General features: G+C 44.9%; 1 protein-coding gene across 1 annotated transcript in view; it reads left to right on the forward strand.

The window, feature by feature from the left end:
- Positions 1-19644, forward strand: part of STAB2 (stabilin 2) — an 87486-nt gene that overhangs the window by 54262 nt on the left and 13580 nt on the right. Inside the window, 19 exon segments of the mRNA XM_009333055.1 lie at positions 385-580; positions 1060-1155; positions 2149-2194; positions 3680-3756; positions 5287-5412; positions 6134-6207; positions 7966-8037; positions 10743-10862; positions 11311-11358; positions 12539-12622; positions 12723-12869; positions 13293-13422; positions 13732-13820; positions 14361-14537; positions 14620-14709; positions 15462-15608; positions 16973-17029; positions 17488-17611; positions 18639-18788. Of these exon segments, the coding sequence (XP_009331330.1) occupies positions 385-580; positions 1060-1155; positions 2149-2194; positions 3680-3756; positions 5287-5412; positions 6134-6207; positions 7966-8037; positions 10743-10862; positions 11311-11358; positions 12539-12622; positions 12723-12869; positions 13293-13422; positions 13732-13820; positions 14361-14537; positions 14620-14709; positions 15462-15608; positions 16973-17029; positions 17488-17611; positions 18639-18788 (2050 nt within the window).

Below are 19644 nucleotides of genomic sequence, written 5' to 3' on the forward strand. Positions count from 1 at the left end.
TTTATTCTGCATGCAGCAGAGATCGGAAGGTTAAAGGCTGCTGATGGCTGCAGCACAGGAAGAGCTGGGAGCTGATGTGCTGCAGAGGGAGCACAGGTTTGGGAAGGGTAACCCCATGCTTGTCCCTAGCAATCCCATCCACCTTTCCCTGGGGTGGTGGAGGGCACCTGGGTCCCACCAGGGACTTGGGCTGGCAGACTGAGCCCCAGCACAGTAAGGAGTGTGGCCAGAGACCAGCAGAGCTGAAGCACTGCTAAAAATCCAGATCTATAGTTCACCTCCACCCAGCAGCAGTCCCAAGAGACAATACGCAGTGGCTACATGCTTGCTGCCATGCTTGCTACCCCGATCCTGACCCTCAGCATGGCATTTCTTGGTTTCCAGACCAGGGAGTGCTGCGCAGGTTTCTTCGGGCAGCAGTGCCAGCCCTGCCCGGGGAAAGCAGGGAACGCCTGCTTCGGAAATGGCGTGTGCCTGGATGGCGTCAATGGCACAGGCACCTGCGAGTGCGGAGAGGGGTTTGTTGGCACAGCCTGTGAAAGCTGCATCGAAGGCAAATATGGCCACAACTGTGATCAAGGTACTGAGCATCCCCAAACCACACAGGCACTTTCGCTAGTCTTGTCAGATGTCAAAACCCTCCCCGTAGATCGTCTAACCATGTCCATTCTAGATCCTGGAAAGGTACATCACTTTCAGGGTAATAGGCCAGTCTTAAAGACATCATTAACCCCTTTTCTTTCCCCATTATGGTATTTTCTCTCTACTCCCTTCTTTGGAGACGGTGCCTCCTACTCCGGCATGCTACAGGCTTAGAACAGCATCTGGCAAGAATAATCCTCTTTAGCACTGCTTTTTCACCAATGCTTTCCCCTTAAAATACAGTTTCAGTCCCTTTACTTGGGAACAGAGGAAAGATAAGCATATTTTGAGTTTAGATTTATTCTGTAGGAAGAAGCCAATAGGCACAAGCCAAAGCATTTCCTTCCCCTTGCTGCCTCACTGCGCACACTGCTACCCTGCCCAGGGACAGTGGTTTCCCCCCATCTCTCCCTGCAGCGTGCGCTTGTGTCCATGGGAAATGCAGCAGCGGGATTGATGGGGACGGCTCCTGTGAATGCGACATTGGCTGGAGAGGAGTGACATGTGAGACCGGTGAGTGTCCCCTCCTTTTTTTTTTCCTGGGGAGAGAAGTGAGCATTTCAGGAAATGCCAGAACTACCACCGTGATCAGATCCCAGTGCAGGAGGTCCAAGTGCACTACCCAGCACTTGGACACATGTAGTGAAATACAGGTGACGCTCATGTGCTATGGCAATTAATTACCGTATTAATAGAGAGCCAGCTGAGATACCGCTCATGAGACTTAAATGCCTTACTTAGCTAATTCTCTAATTCTATCACCCTGTATCTGTCCCAAAAGAATATCCCATTTGTTAAGGCTATATATTTTGCAGAGTTACCTAGCATGTTTTGATCCTCTGATCAGAAGCCTCTCAAGTGCTTCAATAAGTTGATTTAGCTATACAACACTGGATATTAAATTACGTTCTTGCTAATACAATACAAATTAATTAGCAAATAAATCATTTTGTGTTGGTTTAATACAGCTCCTATATCCAATAAAATTATATTCTAGTTAGACATAATTAAAGTGTATTAAATAACTATTTCAGAACTCTACATATAATAGTATAAAATAAAAAGATGTATAAGCACATTAATAATAGCATTCAATATCTGTTTTAAATTTGCTTTGGGAAAAAATAGTCATGAAGTGATCTTCATAGTTAAAGAGTTGTTATAGTTGCTATAACTGAGCAGTTTCGGTTCCTTTGGAAAACCTACACTTACATAATTAAGCTACTAATGTGCAAAACTCACCAGAGTAAATCCAGATAAATGACAACAGGTGAAATGTTTTCCTGGCAGTATGTTGACATGCCTCTTCCTCACAACTGAATTTAAGTGGTACCCACTGATCTATACAGATAGTCTCTATACAAACTGAGAGCGCGGTTGTCGGGTGCAGAACTCATAACAGACTCCAGGTCTGCATGGTGGGAGCAAAAGACCAGGAAACTAGGAGGATGTTGACCCAAAAGGTTCTGATCCCTGTTTCTTTTTTTTTTTTCCCCCCTCTTGCAGAAATCAAAGATGATGCATGTAACACCTCATGCCATACCAGTGCTAAGTATGTATGAAATCCACTTATTTGGAGGAGGGGGGAGAAAAAGGGGACATCTTGCTAGCGAAAAGCATAGTCCATCTTGCTCTTCATGAAGACTTCTCAGCAGCATAGATAACACCCATGTTTTCCATCACAGAGATAAGGGGTGATGTTAACGTAACATATTCAGTGATTAGGCCAAAAACTTCAAAATGTGCATGTTAAGAGGGGAAACAAATGAGATTTTGTGGGGAGGAAAAAAAACCACCCGTGAGATCCTACCATGCAGTATACAAAGAAATGGAGCCTGCAGCACTAAAGAGAAGAAGAGGGCAGGGCAAGGCTGATCACAAAGGTGGGTTTCTGAGGTGGGCTTTATCTGTCCCTCCTATTTTCCCCATCTGCCACCACACATATAACTGAAAAATGCCATTGGCACTAGGGACTTCACCCAAAAAAGCCGCATTTGACAAGAAACAGCTCTCCACATCAAAACATAAAAATGCTCTTGGTGGTCTAGCACCAGTACTGGGACACTAACCAGTTTTCAAAGGAGCAAGTCACCCCCATTGATCCATTTACTGAAGTGCACCTGCCCCCCATCATTGGCCAGACAGCAAGATTTACATTACGCGGGACATTTAAAGAACAAGGAAAGGTGGCTGGAAAGGCTCCTCATTTTCAGCCACAGCTCTTCTGTAGGAGCAGAGAAGCCAGAGGGACAAAACCCCTTTTTCCCAGATGTAGATCATTCTCTCCCCCATGTGTTTGTGAACTGCAGTTCACAGCAGTGATATTTTACCAGGGTTTTTTGGCAAAACTCCACTCTCAAATTTGCTCAGGGGGATCCCACACGTGCTGGCTTCAAGACTGTGTTTCTCACAGGAGCAGCAGACTGTTCTTCTCTTGAGCCTTATTCATCCACTGCCGTACCCCTGTAGGTACGAGGATAGGTGCAGGCGTGGCGGGAGTTGGGGGAAGGACAGGATTGTGCTGGCTGTGTTGTGACGTTGTCCCTGGGTGACACCAGGGAGCAATCCTTGTATTATACAGAGTTCATGGGGCAGTAAACCCATGCTTGCATACAGAAGACCAAACTGTCCAGAAAACCAAACTTGAACCCAGGGGACTCAGACATCTGGCTCCCACCCCTACGTGTCAGTTCTGCTGCGTCCCTCAATAAATTGTGTGCACACAAACAAAAATTTGTGCAGTTTTTGGGTGAGCAGGCATGCAACTTCTGGAGTTCTGCATGAGAAAATAGGATACTTGATGACCAAAGCATGCATTTTTAATACTTGAAATAATACATGCAAAATGCACTTGGAAAGCTTGGTCCGACTAGGTTCATTTTTATGATTGTAACTACATCATACTGTACGGTTAAATGCCTTGTTATTTCTATGCGACATTACCTTCGGAACAGTGCACAAAAACAAGGGCTGTACAGAAGACCTGACTACTTTTTTTTTTTTTTTTAATGTCATCTCCCTCTTTTTACTTCTTCAGCTGCCTTCTCCTATCAAATGGCACTGCCTATTGCAAGTGTGCAGCTGGGTTCGAGGGGAATGGGACATTCTGCACAGGCAAGTGGACTTTGTTTCTTCCCTTTTGGAAAAAAAAAAAAAAAAAAAGAAAAACATGCTTGAAGCACTCTGTGGTCACGGTGGAGCTGGTGAGAGATGAACACTTCCCTATGCACCAGTTAAAAAACAGGAATTGCTGCCAGTTTGCTCAAATGAATAAGAGCCCAACAGGTGCAGATTCATAGCAAACAAAGGGCTCAAAATCTCCAAGTTGCAAGGCATTGTGCTAAGGGAGACCAGAGAAAAGGGAACATGCCATGCACAACCCAGGCCCCATTGTTTGCAGGGTAATGAAACCTGGATTATGACTTTTACTCCTTTTCCCAACAAAGACCAGTGAAGAGAGGCCAATTCAGGGTACAATAGCACTTCCAGCTATTGGAAGCTGTATAGCCCTACCATTTCCTCGACTTTCTCAACTTGCACAGATTTCTGGGGTGGTAAAATCAACTTCTTTAGACCAGAGAGATCTAAGACGCCCTCAGAAAGGAGCAACAGCAGCTTATCCTAGGTGTCCCTCCAAGAGTCTGGGATATCCAGACTTCCAAAACAGACTGCTTCCGGCTACAGTGATTGTAATTAATTTTACAGTTGTTTTACTTAATCTTTAACTGATTAAAATACTAATTTTCTTGGGAACAGAAGCATATTTGTCTACTTACAATGGCTGGCAGGGTCCTAATCCAAGATTTTAGTACTCTTACTCTGTCTGCTTTCATTTTCTCTTCTGGCACAAATCAACCAAATTCATTTTACTCTGCTGCTGGGAAATTCCCCATGTGCAGGAAGAGCTGGGTGACACAGGTCACCCATAGTGGATCTGTACTCACCCTTATTCCCCTATACAGGATTCTTGGGCAAAACCAGTTACAGGACAAGTCATGTCCCCAGTCTGGCTGTTACAGCTGCTGAAACAGCAGTTTGGGGTCATTTGAGGCAAAAACTAAAGCAACATTTGGGCTGATTTGATTCACACAGAAAAGGCGCCCTCCCTGCTCTCAGGGTAACCCAAGCAAGCTCAATTGCAAGCTCAATTTGCCAGCCACTGACTCATCCAGAGTTGCAGAAATGGTGCGAATATCCATCTGAATAACAACCAGGACTTTTTGTCAGAGGAGGGGGCTGGGTGGTGTTACACTCTAGACAAGAGAAGGCCATTTGATCTGTGTGCAGAAAAAGGCAAGCTAAGGGAAAGCTTCAAATGGCCATTTGATGTAGAGAAGAACATGAAGGTCCCTTTTTTTGGTGCTTGGTTGGAATGGGCAGAATCAGAAGATGGAAAGTTACTGCAAGTCAGTCCTGGATGAATTCTCATCTTCCAGACTGAAGCAACTTCTCAGCTCTCCCTCTTGTAATCAATAAGATGTATTAAATATCTGGCACTAAAGAAGTCTATGGACTCTTAAATCAGAAAGGTTCTGTGTTCAGAAAATGTTAGCAAATCCCTTTAAGAGATAGAGACAGCGTAACCCGAAAGGCAAAGAGCCATTTAAGCACATTGTTTTAACCTGGGTTGTTGTCACTGTTCAGCTATTGATGCTTGCAAGACCAGAAACGGTGGCTGTTCTGCCAAAGCAGAGTGCAGAAGAACAACGCCTGGCAACAGAGTGTGCATCTGCAACGCTGGGTACACTGGAGATGGAATAGTCTGCATCGGTAAGCATTCGCAATGTCTCACATATCACAAAGAGGAAAATTACAGGAGTGCGTTTTCCTGTAGATGGAAGATCCTTCTTCCGCTACGACCCAGAAGCGCAGTTTCCTGATACTATAGACCTTGATGCCAAAGGCACCTCTACGTGCCACATGGATGATACTACTTGGCAAACCATACAACTACAGCAGTGTGGTGTGACACCAAAGCTTACTAAAAAAGATCTACCTCTCAACAAGGATAACCCCATCTTCAGCAGCTTGATACACTCACGCTCCTCTGACCACTGCATACTTAAAAGACTTTTAGAAGCTGTTGCACCATACCTCCCCAGCTATGGTTTTAGAAATGCTGATGGCAGGGTTTTAGCCTTCACCAAGACGACTGCAAGACCTAGACTGAGTTATTAAGTAGCTAAGAGAATGAGTTTAACTGATTTACAGTTGTCATAAATCTGCATTCCTAGTATGCTTTACTTAAAATTCTCCCTTCTTCGGTTTTCAGAAGTCACACTTCTTTTTTATTAAAATGCTGACGGCAGGGTTTTAGCCTTCACCAAGACAACTGCAAGACCTAGAGTTATTAAGTAGCTAAGAGAATGAGTTTAACTGATTTACAGTTGTCATAAATCTGCATTCCTAGTATGCTTTACTTAAAATTCTCCCTTCTTCGGTTTTCAGAAGTCACACTTCTTTTTTATTATACTGTTTCTGTTTTATAAAGAAATCAACCCTTGTCTGGAGAACAACGGTGGATGCGATAGAAATGCAGAATGCACGCAGACTGGACCAAATCAAGTGAGTACTTTGTCAGTGCAGAAAAATAAGACTGGGCAATCGTCTACATTCAGGTGAAGAAAGATTTCCCCATCTCAACTTTGTTTTTAAATGGAAAGGTGGATTTCATAACAAGTTCTGAAAACTATATGCTTCCCTTAAAAAGGTATTTGAGGGGGAGTGTGGACAAACATGAAAAAATTAATTTCAGTAGAAGAAACCCAAAACTGCAGAGAAAAGCAGTGTTTTGCTGTTTCAAGCAGTTGTTTTTCTCCTTTGGGAGGTTTTGATATGAAAACCTGTCAGTTTGAAAGTATTGCCAGATAATGTTTCTTTTATTGTTATAGAAACTGTCCATGGAAAAAATCCATTTCAGACTAGCCCTTCTCCCAGCATAGCTCAAACGTATGCACAAGGAAACAAAACGGGCTGAATCATAGTTCTCATATAGGGGTTACAGCATACCGGCATCCACTCACTCGTCTGCTGTTCTGTGTCTCCCATGCAGAAGTACCACATACTCCCCAGAGAAAAAGAAGTATAAAAGGACAAGGGGGAAAAGGAGAAACAAATTAGCCCAGGCAATCAAGTGACATGGATTAGTGTTTCTAGTTTTGTAACAGTTTCAGAAGAAGCTGAACACCTTGATTGCAGCACTTATCATCCCCCGATAGTTTCATATTGGCTGGACTGTAAACCGCCAGCGAGCACTGCACAACAGTATTTCTTCAGGAGCAATGCAGGAAACGGCGACCAGGAGTCAGAGGCCTCCTGCCTTCCAGTTGTCCAGGGACAGGAGGGGCAATAACCCCATCAGCCCTTTTTGCAAGTCAGTATGCTTCTGGTGGGAGCACAGAGCCACTTAACTCCTTCCCCATCCCTCTAGACAAAACAGGTGATGGCTATTTTCTTCCATATACCCTCACTGGGGATAGAAGTAGTAGCTACAACATGATTATTTATACTTCCTTACCCATGGGAATATAGTTAACATCAGAGCAATAATAACCTCCACTACAAAATCCCATTGCAGCAGAGCCGCACTTACAGGACGGAAATGAGTCTGCTTTCTGTAGGGCTTTCAGTCATACAGATACATAAAACACTGCTATTACACTGCCTACCAGTTTTATTTCTGCCGCAGAAATCTCCTTGAATTTTCAGTCTCCTACATACTAAATGTGAATTCTAAATTGAGAACGATTAAGCAATGAATTGGAGAGGAAGATAAGTCATTTCTTTGCAGCCGTGTTAATTTTTCATCTTTGTGATAACTGCAAGTGCAAACCAGACTAATCATGATGTAAGTGTCAAATGCATTACCGCTGCATGGGAAGCTGTCAGTAACATCAGGACACAATTCCAAGTGTGTTTTGAAGATATGTTTCATCACTTAAAAAAAAAAAAACAGGGGAAGGGAAGAGAAGAGAGGGGAATACCAACCTATGCAAATAAAATGAGGGAAACAAGTCAGGGGTTTAGACTGTTTTGCCAGCGAGATGACTGTGCAGGTGTCAGAGGCATCATTTCAAATGACCAGGACAGCAGAGGGGAGACGAGAGAGATAAGCAGAGAAAGGGCAGATAGGGCCTCTTAGAAATTGTTATTCCCCAATCTCAGTCTATGGTTGCTCATGCTGGCTAAGAAACTGCTGCGGGAGAGATGATGTACACCATACCACTAGGAAATAATCTGGCAAAAAAGTAAATTAAACGTAAATGTGCTGAAAAAAGTAAAACATCTTCCCATGTATGCATGTTTTCTGGGTTTGCTTTGTAGGCAGCGTGTAATTGCTTGAAGGGATATTCTGGAGATGGTAAAAGATGCACATATATCAGTCTGTGTTCACAAGTAAGTATCCATTTAAGGAGAGTATTTAAGGTCTTGTTATAATCATTACACTTTCAGGTTTTGTATGCATTTAAAACTAAGTCAGATGGGTAGATCTGGGACCTTCTATGCCCAGAATCCACTTACGTTAACTAATTTTTAAGTGTGCTTAGTTCACACGCCATCACTGTTTTAGAAACTACATATGCAGTAAGGGCTTTTCCTGGACCACAGCCTGGACATAATACAAAGTGAGGGCCCGGACTCATCACTGAGTCTTCACAACACTTCAGATCTAGAGAAGCAGACCCTAGTCTGGAGTGGTAAAGTGCAAGTCATGTCTTCTCAGCAGATTTTTTTTGTCATTGCTAGAATTCATATAAAAAAGCCACCATCTAAAGTTGTGTTTGGGACCCAGAGGGCTTGCCAACATTTCAGTTACTATGGGGGAAAAAAAAATATATATGTATGCAGCTTCTAGGCAAGACAATTAAAGAGCTTCATTCAAATGATAAAAGAGAGGAGTGTGCTCTATTGCATGTTACCTGTAATGTAAAAAAAAAAAAAAAAAAATCAAAGGTTCAGGTTGTTGATGCTCAGGGGCCAGTTCTAGCTGTTCTAGGAGCCGGGTGATTGGGAACCAAAGAGAATAGCCTACGGTAGATCAAAACCCCTATTTATTTTTAATATTCTCCTGTAATTAAGTCCTCTGGTATGATTTGGGACCATATCTGTGCAGTCTGAACAAGAGAAATAATCAAGTGTCAGCATACACATCCCCTTCTCAGTCTGAATTTTTTATAGCCAAATCAGAGTATCAAGTCCTCACATTGCTGGGTCATTACCACTGAAATCCATGCTGGGGCAATCCCAGGCTCAGGGGCCTGAGTATGCCTGGGCTCCCTGGAGTAGATGTTTCCAGCAGAGGTCCCAGCCTGCAGGCTCACCTAGGGCAGAGCTCCCATCGAACAGTCAAAGAACAGAGCCCCACAGCCCCTACAGCCCCATGTAGGCTGCATCCCAAATGCATCCCTGTGGATGCAGCATACAGGATAGCAAAACTGCAAGCTGCAGCAGAGGCTGGTTAGTGAATAGTGAAACAAGAGATGGGGTGGGAGGATGGAAACCTCTCTTGATGGGAAGGTTAAAAGAAAAAAAAAGAAAAGAAAAGCATTCTCTACAGAAACCATTTTCCTCCTTTCCTTCCACAACACACAACACAGGGCGTCCCATGGTATTCCTCATTCTGTCCCTCACTTGTCACTGCAGGCTGAGAATTACCCACATTCATTTCGCACAAGCTAGCTCACACGCTGCAAGCCACGTATTTGCAAGCAACGCAGTGCTCTGCACCAGCCGCATTGCTCTGCTTCTTGGCAAGCTGCAGCAGGGACATATCCACTCTCCCGTGCACATTAATCCTTTGTGCTCCAAGCACAATGACAATAATTCTCACCCTCCCGGCCTGGCCTGTCAGCAGAGTTTCTCTGATCATGAAAGGTTGCAGAGATGAAAGAGCAAGGGCAAAAACAGAAGCTGGAGGAAGGGGAGCCCAAAGTTATGAGCTGCTGCGTCCTATGCTTTTGTAAGCTTTTGCTTTTTTCTATGCCTTGTTCCAGCAACTCTGCTTCCACTTGACTAATTATGCCAGGCTAATTATATATATAAAAAAAGATAGTCTTGAGAAGTATCAATGTCAGACCAGAGGCTAATCTGGCTTCACTATGGTCAAACCTCTGTGCAGCAAAGCTTCACAAGAAGCTATGATAAACCCAAGATTGCAAACAGTTCACCTAAATCTAGCCAATAAATAGCACTACTTACAGCCAGTACTCACTATGGCCCATCAAGCCAGGCCCTGGTGGTAGCTCCCAAAGGAGCTTCTGCTGCCACCCACGGCCCATGGGAAAGGATCCCTGAGATGTCCAGCAGCAGAAAGGACACCATGAAACAAGCGCAAGGAAAGAAAAATAAGATGGCTTCTCAGTTTTTCCTGATTTGCTCCCAAGTCCAGGATAGAAACATATTTGCAAACTGATGTGCTAACTGGGGAGCACCTACTTGTGACTGAGCAGAGCTCTGAACCCCAGCACGCTGCTTCTGGATGAGGGACATCTCCCCTTAGCACAGAGAGCTTCCTGGAGCAGATGGCCAGGTGAGGTGCATCTGCTGCTCCAAGCCTTAGGTCACAGTGGTGGTGCACCGGTGGGCAGACAGGATATGTTTTAGAGGAGAGCACATGTGGCAGGTACCCATTCCAGCTGGCCTGGGCCATCAAACAAAGAACATTAGACAGTCCTATGCTAATGCTCCTCTAGAAATCCAGGCTCCTGGCACCATAAAAGTGATTTACAGCTGTGAATAGCTCCCTTCAGTGTACATCAGTGCTGCCTCAGCAGAGCAGCTAGGACTCATCCCCAAGGTCCAGAATGAAACTTGCCTGGAAAACTTTTGGATCCTTATAGCACCATGAACTGAAGATATAAGGAGGGAATCGAAACTACATCTTCTGCATAAAAGGAGAGTTATTTCTTATGAACCTTAAATGCTCTTTATTGTTTGCAAGAAAGTATATACTATCAGAAGTTCCAGTAAGTTCTGGTTTCAAAAAGCTGTTGGGATTAAGTCTTTCAAAGCTATATACATGGGAAAAAAGTGATGAACTAGAATTGTTTTGTGCACCTGGCAATGAAGGAATGAAATATTTTAAATTTTGATCTTACAAGAATAATGGAGGCTGCAGTGAATTTGCCATCTGTAATGACACTGAGCTGACAGAAAGGACCTGCACCTGCAAACATAACTACATTGGGGATGGATTTAAGTGCCGAGGCAATATCTTCCAGGTAAAGTGCTGCTCATGTTTGCTGTCCCTTATTTTTCTTCAGATAGTTATTTAATACAATGGTTGTCTCTTGAAACATGCCAATTTTTCTCTTGGACAAACTGGTAAATCTACCCCAGAATTTGAAATAATCCCAGTCCAAGAAACCAGGAATAGGAACAGGAACAGGATGCTGCAAGATAACCTTACATGCCTTAAAAAAAATAATCCACACTGATGGACAATCATTATGACTGCAGTACTAGGGAGTTAATACTGGTATTTTTAGGTTTCAAAGAAGCCTGTTCTTTGATAGAGCAAGGTAAGAACAGAACAGGAGCAATGCAGTTGGGCAGCATTTATTCCAAACCAGAAGTTCCCTTTCTTGTCCGAGTGCTGCATTTCTTTGCACTCCACAGATGTTGCGTCACGTTTACAGCACTGCTACAAAGTCTTGTTCTTGATTGCAGGAACTTCTCAGGGACTCCAACACATCTAGGTTTTATTTCCACTTAGAGGTAAGAAAAGGTTGAATGGGTTTGTTTTGTTTGTTTGGGTTTGTTTTTTTTTTTTGGGGGGGGGGGTCCCTCTTTTTTTTTTTTCCCCTCAAGGGTGTAGGGGGGCAGGGAGCAGGCAAGAATCTGGCATGTACCATCGTCCTTCAACTTAATTGGGACTGGATTTGGATCACCAGTCACTAATGTCAGAGGTGCTCTGATTTAAAATACTAACTGCCATTAAAACCTCTAGAGAACTAATGATCAAGACCAAGATCCCAGGGAAACATAGGGCCTCCAGACCAGGCATAAAACTGAAGCTTTCACCCATTCACAGTCCGAGATCTTCCAGCACATCTCTCGAAGTCTGATGTGAGCAAATAACCACTCTTCCACTACCCCTGCTGCATTTCTAAACTCCGATGCTGTTTTCAGTTGCCCCGCTGAAACACCTCCAGATGCTGCTGTGTGTTGCTAGACAGCCAGTGTGCACCACCAGTTCTCACTGCTTTTCGGAGGCTGGCAGTAATAATTCTCTGTTTACCCTGAGCCTCAGGGCAGCACAAATCTGTATACCGGCCTGCTAGTCCAAAGACTGATATTCTAGCTTTGATTCTGCTACCATGGTAGACGGATGGCTTTAGCAGAGCTCTCTTCTTATTTTAGTTTGTCAGTGGTCATTGCAGAGTGCCTGCAATGCCCCAGGTCCATTTGTCCTTCTTAACAGTAATTAATCTACTCCTAGGTACAAGCAACCATGTATCAGCTAAATGCGTGTACAAACACATGCATATATCCACTCTTGACTATCTGAAGATGAAAGGGTTTGTTCATCCTCCCTTGCCCAGGAGGGAATAGCCCTCTCCACCCTCCCTACACTTAGTGTTTGTTGCAAGCTTTCCCTCTTCTTCTCCTGTTCGTTATTGCAGAGGAAACTGAGACTCAGCTATAAGCCAAAAAAGCAGAGAGAAAAGTCTTCCATTTTATACCCGTGGGCAGAGGTGACAGACAAGGCTGGGAAGGAAAGTCCACACCATACAAAAGAGTTTCTCCCACCCTTGCATTGCAGGGAAGGGAACCCAACGTGCAGCAGCAACGGGGCTGCAGGCATCACCTCCCACTCAGCAGGGCTGTCCCCATCGCTGCGCGACTTTACACGCATTAATGACTCATTACTGCTTTGTCCTCTTAAATTTGGCAGGCCTTGTCTATCAGAGATATTGCAGGCCCTGGCCCTTTCACCCTGTTTGTACCTCGCACAGACGTACTAAACAGCGACCCACGAGTAAGTAAGAAGGCCAGAAGTTTTTGGTGAACTGGCCACAAGTTTTTGGATTCAGATGCCTTGCTCGACTGCTTCTCAACTCCTCCACTTTCTGCTGCAGGTCAAGGACTGGATTGCCAAAGGAGTGATGGCTCAAGTCCTCCGGTACCATATGGTGGGTTGTGCCAGTCTGTTGTACAATGACCTGACAACAATCACCAACATCACCTCTCTCCACGGGGACCCGATACACATCAGCTACTCTCAGGTAACAGAGCATGAAGAGGCAGGGGACAGAATAATAAAACAGTCTGCTCTCATTCAGGTGGTGTTTTTTTTTGTTTTTGTTTTTTTTTTTAACATGAATGGTTCCCTTTCCTCCTCTGATGCACAAAAATAAATAAATAGCATTAAAAAAAGATTGCCCATTCAGCTGAAGTGTTCAGCACTTATCTGCTATGCAAAGAGTGGAGTTGTACAACCCTTGCTTTGACACAAGTTATTTTATCCTCAGACTCTGGCTTTATGAGCATGATAAGAGTTTGAAAAAGCAAAGGGCAATTTATTAAAACTGAAGCTACTGTTTGCTGCAAAGAAAGGATGATCTGGGCTCACCATATCAAAGAAATTTGGCATAGGCCTCACCCTCCCACAAGGTTCCACAGAAAATGTGGTTTTGTTTCCTTTCCAGAACTCACTGCTTTTGAACAACAAAGCTGAAGTTATACTCGGCGATGCTGTTGGCACAAATGGAGTGATCCATATCATAAACCAAATTCTGGTCCCATCACATATGCAGGATTTCCCCCTTAAGAAGGTATGTGCAGCTCATTGCCATTCTCAATGCAGGGGCTTTTCCACAGTTACTGTTAGATCATGTTTAAATCATGTAAGTCACAAAAAAACCCAGTGATAGTAAAAAGACCTTATACAAACATCATTTGACACTGCTGAATAAGTTAAATGTTGTATTTAAAATTCATTCAGGAATCACAGTTCTACTAAGAACAGTATAAGAGGCCTTCTGCACAGGGCTTTTACAGCGGCATTGATTTCATAACAAAAAGTGACTTACAGGGGAAAGCAAGATAATATCTGCTTTTTAAATACCCATATAATGTGTTTATTAGATAAATTACTGAAATTCCTTTCTTTGTAGGAAAGCCTTAAAATGGTTGCAGCCAAACACGGATACATCCTGTTCAGCAGTTTGCTGGAGGTAAGGTCACAAGAGACAGCAGCCACTGGGCAAAGGTTTTAAACACTTTTTTTAAAGACAAAAGCACAGGCATGGCACATGGCATTACTGGCAGGATGGTGTTCAGTGGAGCCAACGGGCTCATAACACAGTACACGACAACCCTGGTCACCACGTGGTCCCTCTCCCACAGAGGTAGGGGGATATCAAGCAGACCCACAGCCACCTTTCCCCTCCCCACTCAGCTCTGTCCTACCATATTTCAAATTACGTGGCCAAGGTTTGACCCAAGTATGACTTTTTGAGCCCAAAGTTGGGCCATCAGCCTGCTTTTCAGTGGGCAGCCCTGGGTGATGAAGCACTTCTGAGAATTTGGTCATGTAACTCAACTTGGGCAGCTCAACTGAGGCATCTGGCTTTTAAAGTCAGGCTGTTTGCGGGCTGGTGACCAGGCAGCCCACAGGCCACTGCATCCCAGTTATACTAGACATTCACTCTATAGGGTCAATGTCATTTTAGATGGAGCATTAATCCTCCACCCCAATTTTTGGTATGTTGCAGAAAAACAACCTGCTTGGGCTGATCAACGATCCTATTCACAAACCCGTCACGCTCTTCTGGCCCACAGACACAGCTATCCGTGGGCTGCCACAGGAGCAGCAGGACTTCCTCTTCAAGAAGTCCAACACTGACAAACTGGTCCAGTACCTCAAATTCCACATCGTCCGTGACGCTGCGGTAAGCCCTTGCTTTTTAGGAGCATTGCCAAGGCCAAGACATGCAAGCCCAGACACGTGCATTTCCCCTGTTTCCTTCCCAGGTGTTGGCCTACCAGCTCCCTGTCTCCACCTCATTGAAGACCCTGCAGGGCTCCAACCTCAGCGTTAGCTGTGGGGATAACAGGGAAATTGTAAGTGTTCACTCTGCCAGCACGCTTACCCCTTGGCCCTGCTGCAGGATCCACTCATGCAGACCCCACTGTGCCTGTGCATAGCCCCCAGAAAGGGTCAGTGGCACCAAAACTCAATTGGTCTTCACCAGTCCACGCCAACAGCCACAAAACCGGGGCAGCCACCCCAACAGATTCAGCAAACTAGATGGTTTGCAAGACTCTTTGGAGCTATCATTTTCTCTGTTGTAAGATGCTACTTGTTCAAAACAGCTCTCAGTTACCTCAAAACTGAAATATCAGCACGCTTCTCCTACAATGAAATACACAATGGGAAACTATTTAGGTGAACCCGGCTTTGGCAGAAACCTCATGAATGCAGCATCTGCATGCAAACTCTGGTTTGTAAGCACTTAGAAGCTAAGATTGCAGGCATGCATGCAGCCTTGTTAAGCCAGAACAATGGCATGTTTTTCTTTGCAAATGTATCAGATCATCCCTGGCAAGCATCTGCCTCTGAAAACGTGACTAAGCCTAAATGTGCATAAGGTAAACCTGTGGACATAGGGCTGACACACTCTGTCCCCTTCAGGAAAGGCACAAAAGATCTGCCCATCTGTGATGTTATAGCATTCAGTTATAGGTCCCCAGACTGGTTTAGAGGAGAGGGAGGATTATCCCTAACACCCGTGCAGGACCTGGGTTCAGCCTGGCCCCAAGGAAGACTTAGCTCATGACCTGTCACGCCCCCCTCTCCCCATCCCATCCCTCAGGGCGCCCTTTTCCTGAACGACAGACAGTGCAAGATAGTGCAGCGGCAGCTGGAGTTCGACGGGGGCATTGCCTACGGCATCAACTGCCTGCTGACAGACCCCAGCCTGGGGGGACGCTGCGACAGCTTCTTCACCGTGGATTTCATGGTCAGTCCCCTTTTTTGGTCCCCCACCCTGGCAAAGGTGCAAGCCAAGGGCCAAACCCTCTCCTCGTAGGGACTGGGGCAACACTTGCAGCAGCTTTGGCACATGAAGTCCCACCACTTCCGTCTGGCTTCATCTGCCGCACTGGTTAGAGCTAAGGTTAAGAAGCACAGCACAACACCTGAAAGATACACAACAGAAATCCTGCATCCACACTAAGCAACACACAGGACAAGTGGTTTCAGTTAAGACCAGCTTAGCGAGTCCTGCCCTGTTTTCAATAAGAACACTACCTTACAAATGCAAGCATAAATTTGAGGAATTGACAGATCTTCCTATCAAGCTTTTAAATTAATACAAATTCTCACTATGAATTTGGTCATACAGATTGCATTTACAAAGTTCCAAATTACAAAGCAACAGCGTTGCTGTCCCAACTGCACAGGCTATTAAGGACACAAGGTAGAGAACTGCCGAGCCTGTTAGCCAGACTCTTGGTCTCTCACATTTCTTGCTTTCGCAGAAATATCCTTTAGCACACCTGAACAGGCACTGTTTTTGTGGAGGAAACTTCCTCCACGAACTTTGATGGATCCCACAAACAGGAAGTTTTGAAACCCATTTTGAAATTGTTTCAAGACCTGTCGTGGTTTAACCTCAGTCGGCAACTAACCGCCATGCAGCCGCTCGCTCACTCCTCCACACCCCCTCCCCCCCCAGTGGAATGGAGGAGAGAATTGGAAAAGCACAAGTGATGCAGATCATTGCAACGTGCTGGGGCCTTTACTTCAGTTTAATTCGAGTGTATGAAAAAATTACCTAGAAGGAAAAAAGATTTCATGTAGTCGGTCTTAAAAAAGCTTATTGGAATTTATATTTCAATTATAAAGCCAACACTTGTGTGTATCCCGTCTGCTCAAGTTACCTTTTGTTTCATGATTTTGTTAAATGAAATAGATACAATTTCCTCAGATCTGGTCAGCACTTTCCAAGACATAACCATTTACCTCTACTCCAAATTAGACATCCAGATCTGATGCAGCCCATGTCAATATTTGTTTGAAGAATATCCACCATCTTTTCCCTGCTTGTTTAAATCTAGAGCAAAGTTTCTTCTTCCAGAACTTATATTCTAGTATCAAAACTAATTTCTTGCATTTCATGGCACTAAATTAATGCAACTATTTTGTTGTCATTCTCCTCTCTTCTTTCTCCAGAGTTCTTATAATCTGTTTCAAGCATAGTAAGCCTACACTCTGCTCATATTTGCTGCTCTCATAAAACAGACTTTTTGTCCATTTCAAATAGCCTTTTGTTGCCATTATTTTAATATACTTTTTTTTTTTCTTGTCCATTTTGTACAACAGGGTCATTGTGTTAGCTGTTTCAGTAATTCTAAATGCCCTCCAGGGACAAAACCAAAGGTAATACATTAAAATCTTGCATTTAAGCAGTCTAACCTGCTCTTCTCTGTATTTCACACAAGCAAACTAGAATAAGTTGCTTTGAAAAAATAAAAAGAGAACCCTCAACAGTGAAGCCACACTGTTAAGTGATGCCACAAAGCCTCCGGGAGAAACCTGTCCCCGGGGCAAACACCCAGACACTGGTGGTGGGGGATGCTTGTCGGTCTCACACAGCATCCACTGTAGCAAGTGCTTTGGTCGACTTTGGAGCCGCCCTTCCATCCTCATTAATCGTGCTTCGCAAGTCGGGAATGAAAGTGAAGGTGGGGGCCTCACACCAGCACTCTTCACACATCACATTTTGATTCAATGTACATCAGAAACTGTGATTTAAAGAGGAAAAAAACCAAGCGTCCACACAGCACTCATCTTCCTGTGTTTTCCCCCCTCTCTGCGCTGGCACACGTGATGCCCAGGAAGGGATCCACTGGTGCACGTACAAGTCCTATGGGCTGCAGAGGGACGGCTGCCGTAGGAACTGCTCCATGGTCATCCACACGGTCAAGTGCTGCAAGGGCTACTTCGGGCCAGACTGCCAAGGTAGGACCCCCCCCCCGCCACCAGCCACGTAGCGCCTGGCAGGCTGAACTGTGACAGCTGGGGTAGGGGGCATGAGGAGAGACCAGCTGCAAGATGGGGGAACTCTGTTGCAAGGGCTGAAGTAAACAGAAAGTATTATTGCTTTTCCACTCCAAATAACCTCTTTTTCACACTTACAGCAAGTTGTAAACTCCATGCTAGTAGCAAACTAAGTGAATGCTACAGAGAGTAAAGACTGCTCTGCTGTAACCAAACCTAGCGAGTCTTAATCAGGCACCAGCTGAAAATCCTTTCAACACAAGAACAGACATCAGGTTCGTGGCAGTGATACCAGGAGACACCAGAGACACAGTGTGCAATTCCTCAGCCACCTGCAAGCAAGCACACCACTGGCATAAGCTCAGAAATTGCAGCTTTAACCAGGTGTGAGACAGTTTGAGACACTTTCTCTCCAGCTGTTTGTTAGCAGGCATTAACGAACGGTGTGCTCCTTCACCCGCCAGCCCCACAGGGGAACAGTACTGAGGCTCTCACCAGGGCACATAGGGTCAGGATCTGGGTTAGGATCTCTGCTGGCAGACAGGTCCAGGGACACATAGCCCTGCCGGCTCGCTCTGTCCAGATTTCACAAACAGACACATAGGGGTCCTGAGCAGTTTTGGCCAGCCCACCCTGAGCTGTCCTTTGGGCTCACCAGCACGTGGAGGTGCACAAGCAAGGCTGGATTTGGGCAGGGGCTGGGCAGTCCCATTCACTGATGGGTCTAAATGAGCAAGCACCCAGACCCAGGGCTGGTAGAGTCCACAACACCGTTCTGACAAGAGTTGTAAAAGTACGTCAAGGGATTTGGAGCAGGAGGCTTGCAGTTGCAAGAGTCACAGCTGCTTTTACACACCCCCACAGAGATGCATTTACAGGCCTTTCCCTGTTCAAGGATTTTTACAGAACAATAAATAACAAACAGTGACAATGCACAAACATGCACTTGAGCTAAACAGCCTTTTTTTTTTTTTTTTAAACCATTCAGCTTGCCCAGGGGGCCCAGAGATCCCATGCAATAACCACGGCTCCTGTGACGATGGGTACACTGGGACAGGAGAGTGCCACTGCGACAGCGGCTTCAACGGGACTTCGTGTGAGCTGTGTTTGCCAGGCAGATACGGCTCCAGCTGCAGGCGTATGTTTAAGTTACCTTTCCATATCATTGCCCATGTCAAGCTTAATCTATTTTGTTAGCGATGAGTTTTTAAGTAAACCAAGAAACGCTTCCCACTTTCAACACCAACATTTTCCCCGAGTGCTTCCTCACACAGAGGGATGGCACAAGGCCTCAGAAGGGAGGAGGAGAAGGTGGGGGCGGGCAGAGGTTTACATAGCTTTCTCTGCAGGGCTCCTCCTATTCTTGTAGGGTACGTAAATAACAGGGAATAGAGACAGAACCTCCATCAACAAGTGTTTTCAACTACAGCACAGCCTTCTCCCCCATCCTCATAAAAGGCAAGACAGTGTTTTAGCGATGTGGTTCCTCAAGGACTGCAGGAGGCCAAGGCCATGCACTGCTTTTGCAGAGGAGAAGAAAAAGGGCAGAGATTAAGGCAGTTTGTGAAGAGGGACGGCATCTAAGAAACTGCTCATATAATCCACTTCACTGTGGTTTTAAGTATAAACTAGGAGGAGCCAGGATCAATATCACCCTTTAAACTTAAATGCTTTCCCAACATAAAGCCTTGAGATGGGAGGCTATGATATTAATGCTTCCATCCTAACTGTGTGCACCTGTAGTGCTCATGAGGCACATACCATGGAGGATTATAGGCCAGATACCCTTGCAGCGTAGGCAAGGCACCAGGCTTGGACACCAGTGCTCAGTATTATGCTTCCCTACAATTTGTCCATTTTATAGCACACCATAGCATAAACTGCATGAGCTGTTAGTCTGAAACCCAGATTGTGGTATCTGACAGAAAAGTTTTATGCATATTTATATCAGCCAAAAATTAGGTAACCAGCCTAAATAAAATAAAGCCAGAGGA

Source organism: Pygoscelis adeliae, unplaced genomic scaffold (genome assembly GCF_000699105.1).
Source record: "Pygoscelis adeliae isolate BGI_AS28 unplaced genomic scaffold, ASM69910v1 Scaffold38, whole genome shotgun sequence".
NCBI classification, from domain to species: domain Eukaryota; kingdom Metazoa; phylum Chordata; class Aves; order Sphenisciformes; family Spheniscidae; genus Pygoscelis; species Pygoscelis adeliae.